Raw genomic sequence first — 16217 nt, 5'->3', positions numbered from 1 at the left:
TATCGCTGTTTACAAACATATATTTATTGTGCTGTATATAATATATAATTATTAATGTTATTACTATCATAATGCCGTTTGTTGTAAATGGTTGATTCTTATCATCCCTTTTGGTGATGGTGTGGCTGTATTACGTACCTCTTGTTGAGAGAATGTTTATTACACATGAGCTTCAGTGTAAAAATGATCCATCGACATGTCGCTTATATCTGAGAACTAGCTCAGTGAAGAGAGGGGGAAAGCCAAATTGTTTTTTAAAAAGAAACTGTTCCTTGGCCCATGGGCTGTGCCTTAAATTCAACGCATGTCATTTACTTTAGCCTTTTTATTTCCTAGATTATTTTCTAGTTCTCTTTTGCTGCATTAGTGAATCTCTTGGCTCGGGTTACCCTGATCTCCTGTTGTGAATTTGAAAAAAACGTTGCCTTTTTACTATCACAGCCAAACACAAGTTGCTCTATCGGAAAAAAACGTGGCACTGGAAAATATGTCTGCAGAGATTCAGGTCAACTACAAGTCATAGATTTACTACTTGAGTGATGTGTGGCCTATAGCCGGATGTCCAAGAGTCGTTTTTGCCGTAGACCTGGTCGCAGCAACTCGCATCTTCTTGTACAACCCTGCCACTACACTCAAAGATGTGACACAACCGCTCAGATGCAAACAAATGTTGGGAGCAACTTTGCCGGGTTGCTGCGGTGTCGTCCGCGCATCCATGCGGTTGTGCCGCAGCTTACAAACACTGAATGGGGTGCGACGGGAGTGTGCAGTTGCTGCTCGACCGCGGCCTACGAAGCACAGAGGCTTTGAGACACATCTGCATGTTCAGCCACTGCTGCATTAATTATGGCTGAAACACTGACGGTGTGTTGCTTATCTATGCTCGGCCCACACTTCCACTCACATTACTTGCAATATCCAAAACCACTGACATTTCTCTGCCTGGTAAGGAGAAGGGTTTAGTATATTTCTGTAGTGAAGGGCGGGGTTGGGGGGTGGGGAGGGTGGGATAGGGGTTTGGGTGAGTGCATCATTGTCCCCGAAACGGGGACTCTTCTTTTGACACACATACTGTAGATTCTTAACAGCCCTGGACCAATGGAAACAGTGGGTTCTTTTCTCATTATGTGTTCTATTTTTTATGGTATGAAAGGAAAACACAAACTGTAACTTAAAAAAAGGTCTTCAGGACAATTATTTTTTGGGTTATGTCTTTAGAATGCCAACTTGTCTGGAAGTTTCACAAGACAATTAAAATGTTATTTTAATGGATTCCTTGTTAATTGCAGTTTATTGGATAGCACTGTAGATCATACAACTTTATGTAAAAAACAAACAAAAAAAGAATGAAAAAAAAAAGTTTTTATATGCAATGGATTAAATAAAAGCATGGGTTGATTCTGCCTACTCACTGGTTTCTTGTTGTCATTGTTTCAGATGGTTAAACAGTGTGGGATGGAGGCGCTGTACATTACTAATGATGGAGATCACAGTTACCAAAAATCCTGAAAGCACTTTGTGTTTCAGTAATTCTCCACAGACTGCTTTGGGTGGGAGATGTGTCTCAAACCAAAGCCAGTGGGTGTGGTGTGCAGTTTATAGAGCGCTGCGTCTTCATATAGCATTTATTAATTGATATACTTTACTTCAAACATGTAAAAGAACAAAACAAAACAAGAATAACTATCACATCAAGTGAATAAATATAATTCACCACCTCCAGTGCTGATCAGTTAACTCATAATTATGTATTATGTACCTTCATTTATACCTTTATACATACAAATGTATCTACATTTTATAAACAATTATCCAATTCTTTGTACAACCTAAATATTGGTAACATTTTAAATATAACTTATAATTTACTATTAATTATGGTTAACTAAAGTTTAGTTAAGTTATTTCACTGTTAAACAAGTATTAAATAACAAATTAAGTATTTATTAAGCAAATAAATGCATATTATAAACAGTTGCTTAATAAATGATTTATAAAGCAATTCATTGTTTGTTAACAGTGAAATAACTATTAAGTAATGTTTAATTAACTGTAAATGTACCATTTATTAATGATGGTTGTTATAAGGTGTTACCTAAATGTCACAACATGTCAATAAAATTAAACTGCATCTTACACAGATGCATGCTCATACACCTTTCAAATATATGCCATTTTTTAAATTCTTTATACTGTAGATACTTCTATATGCACATATGAACAGTTTGAATCTTTACGTACTACTTACCTCCAGGAGCCTATCACTATTGAATGAACATAAGCTGTAAATTCAGCTCTGTCGTTCATTCTAACTGAACAGCATTATCCGCCCAGCGAACAGTCATACAGGCTGCTGTACATGTATACTAGTATTTTGTAACTTGTCACCAGCAGTGGATATCTGACAAAGTGCAATAAAGATATAAAGGAATATGTTCTATGTGATACTGTAAAAGCACCAGTTATGAAGTGATGAATAAATGCTTATTTGACATGCATATACATTTATAAATCTGGTACATTTGTGTTTCCATTCTTTTTTAGTATTCAGAGCTTTACACTAACAAGGTAACCATGCTGCAGTGTAAAAATACAAGCAAACATCCTGCAGGTATTTGAGTATTAGCAGCTAAAGTATCAAAACTCTCAGTGTTATATTTTCATTGCATTACAGTATGATTACTATTATATTACTTTGCATACAATATATATTACTATATTACTTACAATGCATCATTTTATAAAAGGATCACGAATATTGTTTGTAAAATCAAAATCTTCAATAAATATGGCTTTCAGAAAATGGTAGCGGAGTACAATAAGATAAGTACAATATTAGATTTTAGGGGAGAAGAGGCAAAAAGCAGAAAAAAACAGGCAGGGTACAAGTGCCAAAAATGAGTACTGTACTGTGCAACATTAATTAAATAGATTTGGTGACATTTCACCACCACTGTCATATTTTTGAAAATTAGATCATTATTGTAACTATTTAAAAAATACTGTTGGGTTAACATGCATCAATTAATCAAGTAAAAATGTAAGTAACTCTGATGGGGTAATAAATGTGTTATGAGTGAATAAATGGAGTAGAAACTACAATATTTGCCTCTGATATGTAGTGAGGTATAAATATAATGTAGCATTAAATGTCAGTAATCAAGAAAAGCTGAGTGAATGTACTTCCCAGCACTACATTTGACCACCACAATTCACCACCAGCTGTGACATGTTGGCGCAGGTGTAGTTCTCCAACACTAGGTGGTGCACACGTCCTAGAAATGATACAAAGGCGCCTGTGCTGCATCCACAGAAGAGACATCAGGTCCCAGTTAGAGGGCAGCAGCCACCAGATCCCCCCTTCATGCTTCAGTCTTGTCAGCAGAGAGCGAGAGAAAACACAGACACCCACTGATAGAATCTGATTTATTTCCTATAATCTCAAAAACATATTATTTCTTACTTTGCTTGCACTCGGAGAAACAAATATATTCAGTTATATGTGAAGTCATACTGTTCTAAGATGAGATTTGCCCAAGAATGACAGTTTGGGCATCTGGACTGCCATATATCTACTCCTCTATTAAATGAATCTTGACTGGAGATCAATACGATAATTTATTTCATGGCTATTTGCGTTAAATGATAATATCACACACATACACAGACACACACGCACAAAGCACGTGTGCACACATATGAGCAGGGTCTTCGAACCAGTTTTACGTGTTTCCCTCGTCTGGGAATTACAACAGTGTGGCATATGGCGTGGACTAAGTTATCCCCCTGACTATCATTCACAATAACACTGCATTTTGACATGATAACACAAGTTCAATCAACACCCAACAGTTAGCAGGAACAGCATATAGTACGTGAATACATTTGTACAAAAGGTATACACAAACAATACACTATATTACGTAATTTGTCTGTTCAATACGGCAGGTAGACACACACACACACACCCACCCCCACACACACACACACCAAATCACACATTCAGTGGCTGCAACCGTGCACACACTCCTTTTTCAGAGATTGTACATCGGTCCTGGAGCCGTTCTGACCCAAACATACCGCAGATAGAGTCGTCGTACTCAGGGACAGGAGGGACTATGTACAGGGGTTTTCATTCATAAAATATTGCACTTATTGGCCCATTGCATCTCACAGCGAGTGCCGTGACAATGCTCCTAAATCTGTAACACAGAGTGATATATATACACTATCTCATTATATAAATCTACATAGATAAGTCAGGAGTGACTTCATGCAATTTTTTGGAGCTTTTATTCAACTATGCAACAAAGAACTGACGATGCTGGAGGGATTGTAAAGTTTGGCACGTTATTTTTTTTTTTCCTATAAACTGCAGAACTGAAAGGCTATCTTGATTTTAAAATGTGTTTAATACTATATGGACTTAAGTTATTATCATTAAGACCACTACAGTACTTGTATATGCTGCCCATTTTAAACTACTGTATGTCTATGATGAGATTTGTCCTTCTGAAGGGATTTTAATTTCTTAGCACGAACATGAATTTTTAGCATGCTGACTCAAAAGTTAAACGATATTTATATATATATATATATGGCTGTTTATTCCATGCCAGAGCTGATCAGGTGTTTTGTTAAATACACTGCACTGTGCCTTGTCAGTGTGAGATTTTATTTAGTGAAATCGTTGCTTGGATGGTTTTATCCTTAGACAAAACAGTTCACGTAATTGACCTTTTTTGTTGGCGGCATGCTCGTCGCATCAAACTATAACGGGTCATCTTAGAGGCTAAGCACATAGAAATAGTTGCTTTTAAGATTTAACAGGTATACTTATCAGAGAAATCACACATCTACAGACAGCAAAAAACGTGGAACAGTACTCACATCAACATTATACGTACTGGATTCATTCCAAAAGTAAGCATGACAGAGGAACTTACAGAGGCCGTGTTGGAGATGCTGAAAGGCCACTTTTTTATCCAAGGTAGATGATTTTTTTTTTTTTAGATGACTAAGTTGCACTCATTTGCGACTTGAAACTCACACTCATGCAAACCCACGCGCACTTACTGTACAGTCACACCACAGCCACACACGCTCAGTACATGAAAGAAAGCCGCTACATCCTATAGTGCACTAAATCATAGATTTGGCAGCTTTAGGAGACAGAGTAATCCTATAAAAGGAAAATACATACCGTACAAAAAACAAGAATAAAAGAATCATTAAAGCACTCACTGACTCTATCCCTTCATTTCATAATTATTCTAGGTCTTAAAGATTTTAAAGGTCTTAAGGATTAACTGTACATCATGACTATGGACTATTTCAAGCCTTATCAAATATACTTGGTTTATAACCGTACTAACTAGCTAAAGAATGAGAATATGGTGTCTCTATGTTCTAGATATCCTGTAATGTTACACATTTTACAATAGCCATTTCTCTTTTTCTGGTTATTTGCTCTTGATATAAGGTGATAAAGTTGAGAGATAACGACTGGATTTTTGTAATTCTACCACTAAACAGGGTTTGAACTGTAGTCCAGAGAAAGCAGCACTAGAAGGAGTGATAACGCTGAGGAAGGACACAACTCTACCACCTTACGGGACCTGCGCTGCCTTCCCCTTTGCTTCCTGACATCAGTCACTAACAGTTGCAGCCGGGCTGCTGGAGGGGCGGAGCGGTGTCCGTGAGTTTGGCAGTGGGAGCTCCTGTGGTGACGGCCGGATCACTGTCCAAGCTCTCGGACATCTTGTCGCAAATAAGGTCAACGAGACGTTCGAAGGTCTGCTTCACGTTGACGTTGTCCTTGGCGCTGGTCTCGAAGAACTCAAAGCCTTTGGGAAGAGGAAGAGCAGGTAACATGAAGCGACAGGGCTGACCAAAGACAACGAGCAAGTGATGAATATTTATGATTTCATTTTTAGGAGAAGCTTTGACAGTTATTGTTGCTGCGCAAGGTTGGAAACAAAGCTGCTTGTACATTTCTGATAATACCACAAAAGTACAGCTGATTGTCAGAAAAATAATCTCCAACATTTTGATAATCACTGAAGTAATCTTTCATGCAAAATTGGAAGAAAACGCTGTTTTCAGCCTCTCAAATGCGGAGATTTCCTGCTTTTATCTGTTTTATAACATATTAAACTAAATGGGTCCAGGGTGACAAAACAAGACATCACCTCTGAGAAACTTTGAGAAAGATGGATATTTTTTATTTATATTTTTACTATTTTCTGACATCTTATAGACCAAACGATCATTCAGTTCATCTAGAAAGTAATTGTTGGTTGCAGCCGTACACAAAAGGCAACACAAGTACCAGCAAGTGAAAAACAACATCCAATTGAAATTACATAAGGATGAAGATTGGTCTAAGACTTACCCAACTGTTCTGCCAGCAGTCTGCCACTATCCACTGACACCACCCTCTCCTCTTCCATATCACACTTATTTCCAGCCAGCACCACCTGTGCATTATCCCACGAGTAGGTTTTTATCTGGGTTGACCTAATTAGAAACAATTAGATATAATTAGAAACAAATGCCAAAAGAAAAAACAAACAATCAAAGCAATAAACATGCTGTTGCTAGGTTTTGTAGAAGCTTGTCAGGATTGTTTTTGTGCCACTTTTTGTTGGACAGGAAATTAACGTGAAAGATGGCAGAGCAAAGGACGAGATGTGAAGTTGGTCTGCCATTTGGACAGTTCATGGACAGTGATTGCATAACCATGCGATTGGCATGGTTTTATATTTGAGTCACTGATGGCAGATGGAAATTGGGTCAATTCAACAAGGGCTGAAAACATGCAATCACTTTTTCTCAGATAGGTTATTATTTCCTATTTTCAGGCTATTTGATAATGATATTTGTCATACTTTCCTTTAAAATTGTAAATAATGACTATACGGAAGATCCACACACCTTGCAAATGTGTATATTGTTGTTTTAAAATCAAGCTAGCTTGTGTTGGGTAAAGTAAAGGATAACTACCCTATTTTTACACATTAGAGTGTGTTTACAGGTCCTTGGGAGTACTGCTGCATCTGTGGAAAAAGTAGCATAAAGCCTTTTGTGGCTCCAGACGATGGTACATGTAATCTAATTAATTGCCTCCAGTTATGTCACTCAGTGGCTAAGTTGCATTGGGGGTAATGTTGGCACGAAGCTTGGTTGGCTGAGGGTACTGGCTGTATAGTTATATACAGCCAGTTTTTATTATCCGTGGATTGAGTGTTTGAGACTTTCACAGTATTTATAAGCACCAGGCCTGCTTCTTAATAAAAAATCTCACTTTAAAGGAAATCTCACTTTCTGCAATATGGGACCTTTAATGAGTAAAATTAGTGGAGTTACTCTTTAATGTTATATTGTCATAATGTTCTGTAATGTATGTTACATGTGAATGAGAATGATTTTATATTACTACATTTCTTTGCAGCTTAAATGGTAGGGGAAATTATACTACTGTCTATATCCAATTATACTGTATATGAAACAAGTCATTACCGCTACAATTTATGCATCTTTTACTATGACCCATTAAAGACAAATTACTATATTTAGTATGTTAAGGAAACAAAAAGTGGACAAAAATGCTACAGAAAAAAACAAAGTTTTTGATTTTACATACTAATGTTCTTAATCGGTAGACAAAGTTGATTTTCTTTAAAATACACAATATAAAAAAGGTGGTTTAACACCCATTTAAATGATAAGAAGAAATGTTGCTGTATGCGCTGTAGCCTCATACTTTGACCGATTTAGAAAATTTAAATGGAAGTGGATTTGTGCTCAGCTCAGCTAGAACTGTATGTGCTGTGAAGTAAAATAATAAAATTACAACGTGAACATTAAAGGTTAACAAATCATTTACATCTTGTTAACTGTTCCTGCACAACAATTTCAACATTTATAAGAAATTTCAGTTTCAGAGAGGCGCTCTTGCTGCATTCACTTCAAAAAAAGCATTTTGAGAGGGAATTTAGGGAACAAATATCTCCTGTGGTGATGCTGTTTGACTAAAAGTAGGCCAGCTATCATACCACAGGCTGTAAGCAGTAGTGAGAGAGGGAGCCATGAAGAATGAGAGGAAGAAAGGACGACTCCAAAAGAGAGAGAAGGAGCGAGAACAGCGTGATGTTGGCACTCCTCCTCCCTTCTGTCCAGTTCTGACTTGTTATAACAGTTCAGATGTGGGTCATTTCAAAACCAGCTGCTGATAACGTTCACTGAGAGAAAAACAATTGTGTTTGTATCCCGTCTAACAGAGTCTGTATTTATACACGCTGATTTTAAAACAATTTGGCCTCTGGAGAAGAGAGGACGGGTGATAAAGGAAAGTAAACGCTGTAATAAAATCGTTTAATTAGCGTGTTATCACTCAAGTCCTACATTTTATAGCAGCGTTACAATATTTCCCTGTTTTGTCTCTGTCACAGGCAGGAAATGAGCACGTCACAAAGCTTAATTCAGGCACAGTCGGGGGAAAGGAGCCGTTGCCATGGCAACCCCTCTTTTTTTTTTTTCCTACAACCTTGTCAGAAGGAACCAGGGAAAGAGAAAAGTGGAATTAAAGCCGGTGGCAAAGGCAAGAAAGGAAAGAATAGTGGTTATGTGAAGGGTATTTTAAAAAGGAGGCTCTTTCTTTGTGTACGGCTGACTGACTGATTTGTGCACTGTCTGCTAAGTAAGCTCACAGGTAACTCTCCAGGATTGTCGCTGCCAGTGACACACTTGGCTCCATTAATTAAGACACCCATCACAGACAGTGCTCAGACTGCAGTATTCCATCAAAGTGTCAGACCGGCCTTAAAAGAATAATAGGTGTGTCTGGCGCCGACCTCTCTTTAGAAAGAAGACGTGTTTCCTGCCGTGTAAATTAAGGTAAATGTATTCCAACACAAATCAGCTTGATAATGTGGAGCATTTTAACATAACGCATGCTAATAAGGTTCTCTATTGTTAAATGCAGCTGCTTTAGCCTGGACAGATGCTTCCTAAAGCAGCTGTCAAGCGCTGCTAGCTAAGTGATGCGGGCTAAGCAGACACTGGCCTTAATAGCGATTGTCACAGTCCTACAAAGGGTGCAAGCCACATGCAAGTGTCAACTGCAAAACTACACCACCATCTATGTCAAGTCTGTGTGAGCCATATCATCAGTTTCCTTGCAGTAACATCATAAGACCATTTGATTCTCCCTCTCAGAAAAAATGCTCATTCTGTGCTGCTGTAATCTCTTTGGGCTGGCAGAGAGAGATAACTGTGCAGGACAGCAGGGTGTAACTTAAATGGAGGATGACATTTTCTCACCACAACACCTGCGGAGAGTCAGGGTGTAAGGCGAAAGATCAGCAAGATGTAAATCAAAGCACGCAATTAGCTCTAGAGCTGAGACTCAAGGCTTCCTGGCTGTTTGTGGCGATGACGAAGCGGTCGCTTCTGGAGCAAGAATCCTAACCCAGAAACCTGGTTTCTGCAGCCAATTGAACGTCGCCTCCCGAGCCCTGTTTAAGACATGAATGCCTCATCATAAATCACTGACATTTGGGCCCTGGCTACTGTTCAGCCTCCAGACGCCTGTGTGACTCATGAATGGACGAGAGCCATGACCTTGACAAGTTTCCCTTGGAACCCCGACAGAGATGCAAGAATACACGCTACATAACAAGACAGCCAAATATTCGAGCGAGAGGAATATACTGTCGCTGTCAGGAGTAAACCGTTTAGCTTTGCAGATTTGTGCCAGAAGAAGGAAAAACCATGTGCAACGTCAAGAGTGCAGGATATCAAATTATTGCATTAAAGCTACAAAAAGGAAGCAGTTTTTGATTTGTGGAAACAGAAAGAAACGGCAGGAGAGACACCGTCATACGAAAATTGTCAAAACATCCACTCACCAATCCTGCACGGCGCCGAAGGACTCCTCGTTGGTGATGTCGTACATGAGGATGAAGCCCATGGCCCCGCGGTAGTAGGCAGTGGTGATGGTCCTGTAGCGCTCCTGGCCTGCTGTGTCCTACACACAGACAACATGATTTAGCATCTCTGTTAGCCGCCTGACTGCACTGTGAGGCTCAGCAACACTGACATGACCCTGCACAGCACATGCAAGTGGGAAGTGAGCAGACATGTGCATTATTAATATGCAGCTATTTATACGTACTAGGCAGCATTGAGGAGCTACATTTCGGGATCTACATTTACTTATGGCTTCATTTATTGTGTCCATGATGTGGAAACAATCATTATGCTAATCGCCTCGCTGGCTTTGCATCGATGAGGTGCCCGAAACAGCGATCCGGTTCTGGCTGAGGTGATTGATCCTTTCCTCTCCTCAATAAAATAATTGCTCAGCTGTGTTAAACACTTGGCGGCGCGGCATTCAGAGCTCAGCTTATGGCATGCATTTTTTAGAAAAAGGGGGGGGAGGGACGAATGATTAAAGCTTCCAGAAACTGCTTGCTGTTCATGATAAGGCTGAACAAATTGCTCACAGGCCGAGCAAGCTAGTGATTATACAGCATTCGAGGAGTAGTACATTGTACACAGACTGCCCTGGAAACAAGCGCCCGCTGCAAGCTTTGCTACCAGATGCCAATGAAAAAGGCTAATGGATCCCAATTCAGACAGATGAAGCTCTTGTACGGTGAGTGTGTCCACGAGGAAGAGATATGTGAGCGTTTGTGTTTGTTTGATCTTCTTCCTCAAAGTACCCGCCCTGAAATTGTGTAGATAAGTTACATAATAATAAATCCCAAACATGTCCCGCATGTTTGCACTGTATGTTTACTGCACTGTTGTTCCGCCCACAACAAGTGTGTTTGCAGCGCTCTCTGAATCATGATGGAGGACTTCTGGATGCTCCACTTGGCTCTTGTTAAACAGACGCCCGACAGGCTGCATTGGATTGTATTTGCCACATTGGGTTTTTGTGCTCTCTATCAGTCAGCACATGGTTGCAACAGTGTGCCTGTTATGGCCAGAGGACAGCTCTGACCTTCACTTCACAGGGACAGAGCTCACATTCTGCCAAGCTCACACACACCCCACACACACTAACACCACGGCTAGGACCTTTTGTCAGATATTGCATGTGAATGTGTGCATTTTTAATGTCAGCAGTGGGTGTTTGTTGTGTAAATAGCGTCTTTTATGGACTGACATTCAGAACAAACTAACAGAGGATGATGTTTCTTTGGACTGTGGATAAGCCAAGTCATGATAAAGTATTTGCAATTAATCCGAATGCTGTTTCAACCTCAGTCTGAGACATTTCAGTATCCTATTGATTCTTGCCCGCGTGCTTGACAATGACCTTTGCATTTCCAGGCTATTTTAGTGAGCCGCTTTGCTTGTTCTCAGTTAAAAAGACGGGAAAAAAAACGCTGACTCCCGTGAATTGGAGCTCCTTGAAAAGCTTCGCTTGTAGTCTGCAGCTCACCAGAAATCAATCCAAGAAGCTGACGACTTCAAGTAGAGCGGAGGCTGACACTCGCCTCAACTCTTCCTCATTCAGTAAAGTGGAAATCAGGTTTTCACGAGATTCGTCTTGGCAGTGCTCAGTGGTGTGTTTCATTCACTTCAGCCAAATACGACAACAGGGACGACTCTATGATGCATTTTGACACTTTTATCTCTCAGCTGATTAATGGTGCGACTAGCACAATGACATTAGCCAATAGCCATCACCTTAAATGGCCACTTACTGTACTGTAAGTCTCAGCTCTCTGTGTGCCCAATTAAAACAGACAGGCCAATTATGTGGATGCAAAGACAATCCTTTTTCTCTCTGAATATGCTTGTCTTTGCTAATGATGAAAACACATTACCCCGATTAGCCAGCCATTTGACTGTTCAAATTCAGTTTTCACATCCTGCCGGCGCACTTCTCCTTTGTCTCTTTATGTGATTAGCAAATACCAAACGTCTGGGGATGGCTAATCGCTGCAAAAGACAACTATTATGACAAGAGAGAGCAAAGGCTCTGAAGGAAACATTTCGTGTGGTACAGAAAGGAAGGAGGAAAGAGAGAGAGACGGCGACGGGAAAGAAAGTGAAATAAAGAGAGAGAGCGAGAGGAACTTTTACATACGTGTCCCCTCGCTATCTCAAAGGTATTCTGATACAAACTGCTTCCACAGCTCACATGAACTCCTAATTAAAACAGCCTCAGACATCCTCCAGTTTCCCACACATTCTGAGGAAGGTGTTGCTTCTGTGTTTCTACCCTGCTGTGTGCCAAACTAACACTTACTAGTCTCCTGTCAGTGATGTTGAGACTTCCATCTGTCTCCATACCAAGACGACACAATACAACCTTTGCCCAAGCTTTCTGCAATTAATTAAGCACGCTGCTGATACGCCACGCGTTTTCATCCAGGAACAAAGAACTGAATATGTTTTTTGTTGCAAATTGAGACGCCGAAATAGAAACACTGACATTATATAATGGCTTATGGGATGGTTTGTCCTCTGACATCACGCTCGGGGTGGGAGGCTTAAATGTTGTATTGCCATGTCCAACGTTGCAAGTCGTATAAATGAAGGAAATCTGGGAAAGTGTTGTCATTTCACCGCTTCCTGATTGACCGGCAGCTGAAAAAACAATGAATAATCAAAGTAACAACATATTTCACAACCCATTAGCTTCCATTGGAGAAGGACTAACGTGAGCATTCAACCACTTCCTAGCTAACATTTTGACTATCAGCTGTTTGATAATGTTAACTCACATAATAATAGGATAGGAAAAAGCATAAATTCATTCTAAAATATCAGCGTACAACTCGGACACATTGTGAGCCTGAAAGTGAAATGCAATGGAGGTAAACAAGCACAAATGTTCGCTAGGAAGTAGTTGAATGCTTACGTTGGGGTGTAAAAACTGTTGTTTCACCTTGAAATATGGACCTATCCATTGTCTTTTAAGCTACTGATCAATCAATAAGCGGTAAAGTAATAACAATTTGTCAAATTCCCAAAGTTCATGACTGATCCCAGCATTTGAGCTTCAGACCCTGAGTGTGACGTCAGAGGAAAATGGCTGCCATGTGAATATGGTCTGTGAGATTTTTGATACAATAATCATCAGTAATGAGGATATAGTGACTAAGAAGGTAAAGGCGAGTATAAGATCAAGTAAAACAGACTGGTCAGCTCAGAAAAGTACATAATTTCACTGTAATGCAGCCTTTAAAACCAGGAAAAGACAACACAATACTACTAATAAGTAGTATTAGCTTACATTCTATGTTTTTACTGAGGTATACATAACATGATGCAAAGTATCCTGGTAAAAAGACATGTAAAGGTAAGTATGTCCCAGCATAACAAGCAAGCAAGAGCTCAAACCATGATGAATTAATGCAAAGGTGATCCTGTGTGTGCAGGACTTGGCTAAGCATAGAGCTCCTGTCACGGTCCTTGAACGATATTGATCAGCAGAGAAAGACAGGGGCAGAGGTCGGGGGAAAGTGGGCTCTGGGCATAGATTGACAGCCTTTCACAGACAGGAGTCACTCTGCAGGAACGCAAAGACGAGCAGAACAAGAGAAACGAGGGGGGCAGGGCAACTCTAAACAGCCCCTTCCCCCTTGGAGCTTAGATAGTCCTCCAGGAGCCCTTGGAGGACAACAGAAAACTGATTTCTTCCAGTGTTTCAACATGCAAATGCTCTGGAATTAAGTGAATTAAATGGAAATGTGTGCGTGATTGGCATGACAGAAGAAGAAACATGGAAGGACTATTTAAAAGTAGTTTGTTGTAGGTTGCTGCTTTGTACTCTACATTTCCATCTATATGGAGTCTGGCTTTGTAAGCAGAGGGATTTGCAGGCTCACTTCTACATGTTTAATGCTCGGAGATGTTAATATTTCATACCCAGATCTGCAGTTTAATCCTCTTGTCATTCTTGTACACGGTCTTCACTTTGAAGTCGATGCCCACCGTGCTGACGAAGGCCGAGGTGAAGGCGTCGTCGGCGTAGCGGAACAGGAAAGACGTTTTGCCCACGCTGCTGTTGCCAATGATCAGCAGCTTGAACATGTAGTCAAAGTTTTGGTCCCCTCCCTCCCCCTTCCCTTTCACATCCTGAGTGGCAGCCATCTGAAACAACAACAAAAGATTGCATGAGACACTTCACCTTGAATTAATGCGAGGCATCACAGAGCTGTGACGCACAGAGGACGTGGAGCGTCTCAAAACAAAAAAAAGGGGGAGATTATTTGTTTTTCAGTCGGCAAAAACAACTTCTCATTGATGTGCACGGGCTCAGAGTACAGTACAAGCTTGTTGAACAGGCCACAGATCAGAGGTGACAGAAGGCTGTGTCAGGCGAACCAGCATGACCAACACAGCAAGCTGTTGTATCGATTGAGTATTAGATAAGCAGGATTTTTAATGAGCAGAGTTTCTCAAAATGACTCCTTTAATGAAAGTAGATGATTATTATTGATGTTAAACACAAATCTAATTCGGTAGTTTTCTGTGCCGGGCCAAAATACTGCTTTAAATTCTCAAAGCGGACCTGAAAAAACATCAAACTTCACTGTTTTGTGTCATATTTTGCATCCAAACTGCTCATTTATCAGTTCTGAGTGTGATGCTTTTAATTTTACATTTGAAAAACTGACTACAATCGAATTAAATCACCCTCCATATTTAAACTAGAGCCTACAAAAAGGTTAGGATAGAGATGAATCTTCACCTCAACAACCTACACTGCTCAGTGTAGGTTGTTGAGGTGAAGATTCATCTCTATCCTAACCTTTTTCCCGTGCAAGCCAACGACCTAAGAGGACACGAGTACTACCAAGACGACAAGAGCACAGTCATCTCTGCTCCAAGGTGAATGTTTTGACAAAGCCACTGCGCTTTAATGACAAACATGGACAGCCTAGCTCTGCCTCTCTCCTTGTAGCTGCTATATAAAAAAAAAAAAAGATGCCGGACCTCCATCCTGCACAGCCTGCACCGGGTCTCTGTTCGCTTCCGTGTATGAAAAAAAACCACCACTGAGGCAGAATTTGCAAGGACACCGCTTTTCGAAATATCAGTGCAACGCTGACACACACACACACACACACACACACACCGCGATAACAGCAGTCGATCTAAATAATATGAAAGCACACGATGTTAGATGAGCGGGGAGCTGCATGCCGGATAATGTCAGACGAGCGATTGTTGGGCAAGGAGGTCATTTCATCCCTCTTCTTCCATATAACTACTAATACATGAACGGACATTGTGTGAACAAACCTGTTTTTGAAGGCCTCGGCTCTATCTGTACCTGCCCCTGTCTCTGCAGAATACGTATATTATTTCTCTTTTCTTTCTTTTCTTTTTTTTTGAAAAAATGAATTGTGTCTTTGGCAGGCGTCGGTTTCCTTCCCCCCTCTGTGTTCTCTGTGTCTCTCTGGAGCGCCGACCAGTTTCAGCACCTGGGAGCTGTCCCCTCCGCGTCGGATGTGGCACGCGCCCCTGAGCTGGCTCGCGTGAGATGAGCACGAGCATAAGAAAAAAAAAAAAAAAAAGGGGGAAGAGTGTTTCGTGCGTGTCTCTGACGTCACCGAGTGCTGGCGGTGATGGTGGTGATCTTAAAGAAGACGGGGGTTGTAGTTTTTTGGCCGGTGGAAGAGCAGAGGCGAAGCGCAGAGATGCGACTACATTACCCGGCGTGCGGCGCGTCACATCTGCCAACAGCTGTGTGGTTTAATGAGGAAGCGCAGGAAAAAAGCTTTTTCAGTTCGGCTTTTTTTTTTTTAGAAGGAAAATTTAAAAAAAGCATCAGACTTCTGTCGCTCCTCATCCTGTAAGAGCAAAACTAAAAATGCGATTTTCCCTGAAAATCTTTAATCTCAATCTGGGATGCTGTTTGATGCTCTCTCTCTCTCCCTCTCTCTCTCTCTCTCTTACAATACAGAAATAACGCAGCTTACCTTCCCATACAAGTCCATTTTTAGCCTCAGTGATATCTCTCTACTTCAGGAGCTATAATAAACTCCCAGCTGGACAGCATAATCTTTTTTTTTTTTTTTTTTTTTCCGTCAGGAAGCAAATATAATGGCCTCTCCTTTTTGCGTCACTCTCGGGTCGGTCTTGCAGCCCGCCCATCCATCCATCCATCCACCCATCCATCCACCCATCCATGCATCCAGCCCCGCTTCAGAGAGCAAGCGGCTGAGCAAATAAGAGAGGGCCTG

At 40.7% G+C, this 16217-nt stretch overlaps 1 protein-coding gene across 2 annotated transcripts; it reads right to left on the bottom strand.

Moving 5' to 3' along the window:
* Positions 1 to 3412: 3412 nt before the first annotated feature.
* rab3c (RAB3C, member RAS oncogene family) lies at positions 3413 to 16043 on the bottom strand. 2 transcript variants are annotated; one of them, XM_084360001.1, is made up of 5 exons: positions 15954 to 16043; positions 13894 to 14118; positions 9912 to 10030; positions 6395 to 6519; positions 3413 to 5846 (listed from the first exon to the last, which is right to left on the bottom strand). In XM_084360001.1, the coding sequence occupies exons 1-5, from the start codon at positions 15969 to 15971 to the stop codon at positions 5656 to 5658; spliced, it is 678 nt and encodes a 225-aa protein (XP_084216127.1). In that variant the 5' UTR covers positions 15972 to 16043; the 3' UTR covers positions 3413 to 5655. The 2 variants fall into 2 exon arrangements, with proteins under 2 accessions (XP_084216127.1, XP_084216128.1); XM_084360002.1 differs by lacking the exon at positions 15954 to 16043 and adding an exon at positions 15274 to 15521.
* Positions 16044 to 16217: the final 174 nt, after the last annotated feature.

The sequence above is a fragment of the Pagrus pagrus genome (assembly GCF_965226575.1).
Source record: "Pagrus pagrus genome assembly, chromosome: 8".
Lineage (NCBI taxonomy): Eukaryota > Metazoa > Chordata > Actinopteri > Spariformes > Sparidae > Pagrus > Pagrus pagrus.
The sequence above is the reverse complement of the archived record's forward strand: the minus strand, read 5'-3'. Positions and strand labels throughout refer to the sequence as shown.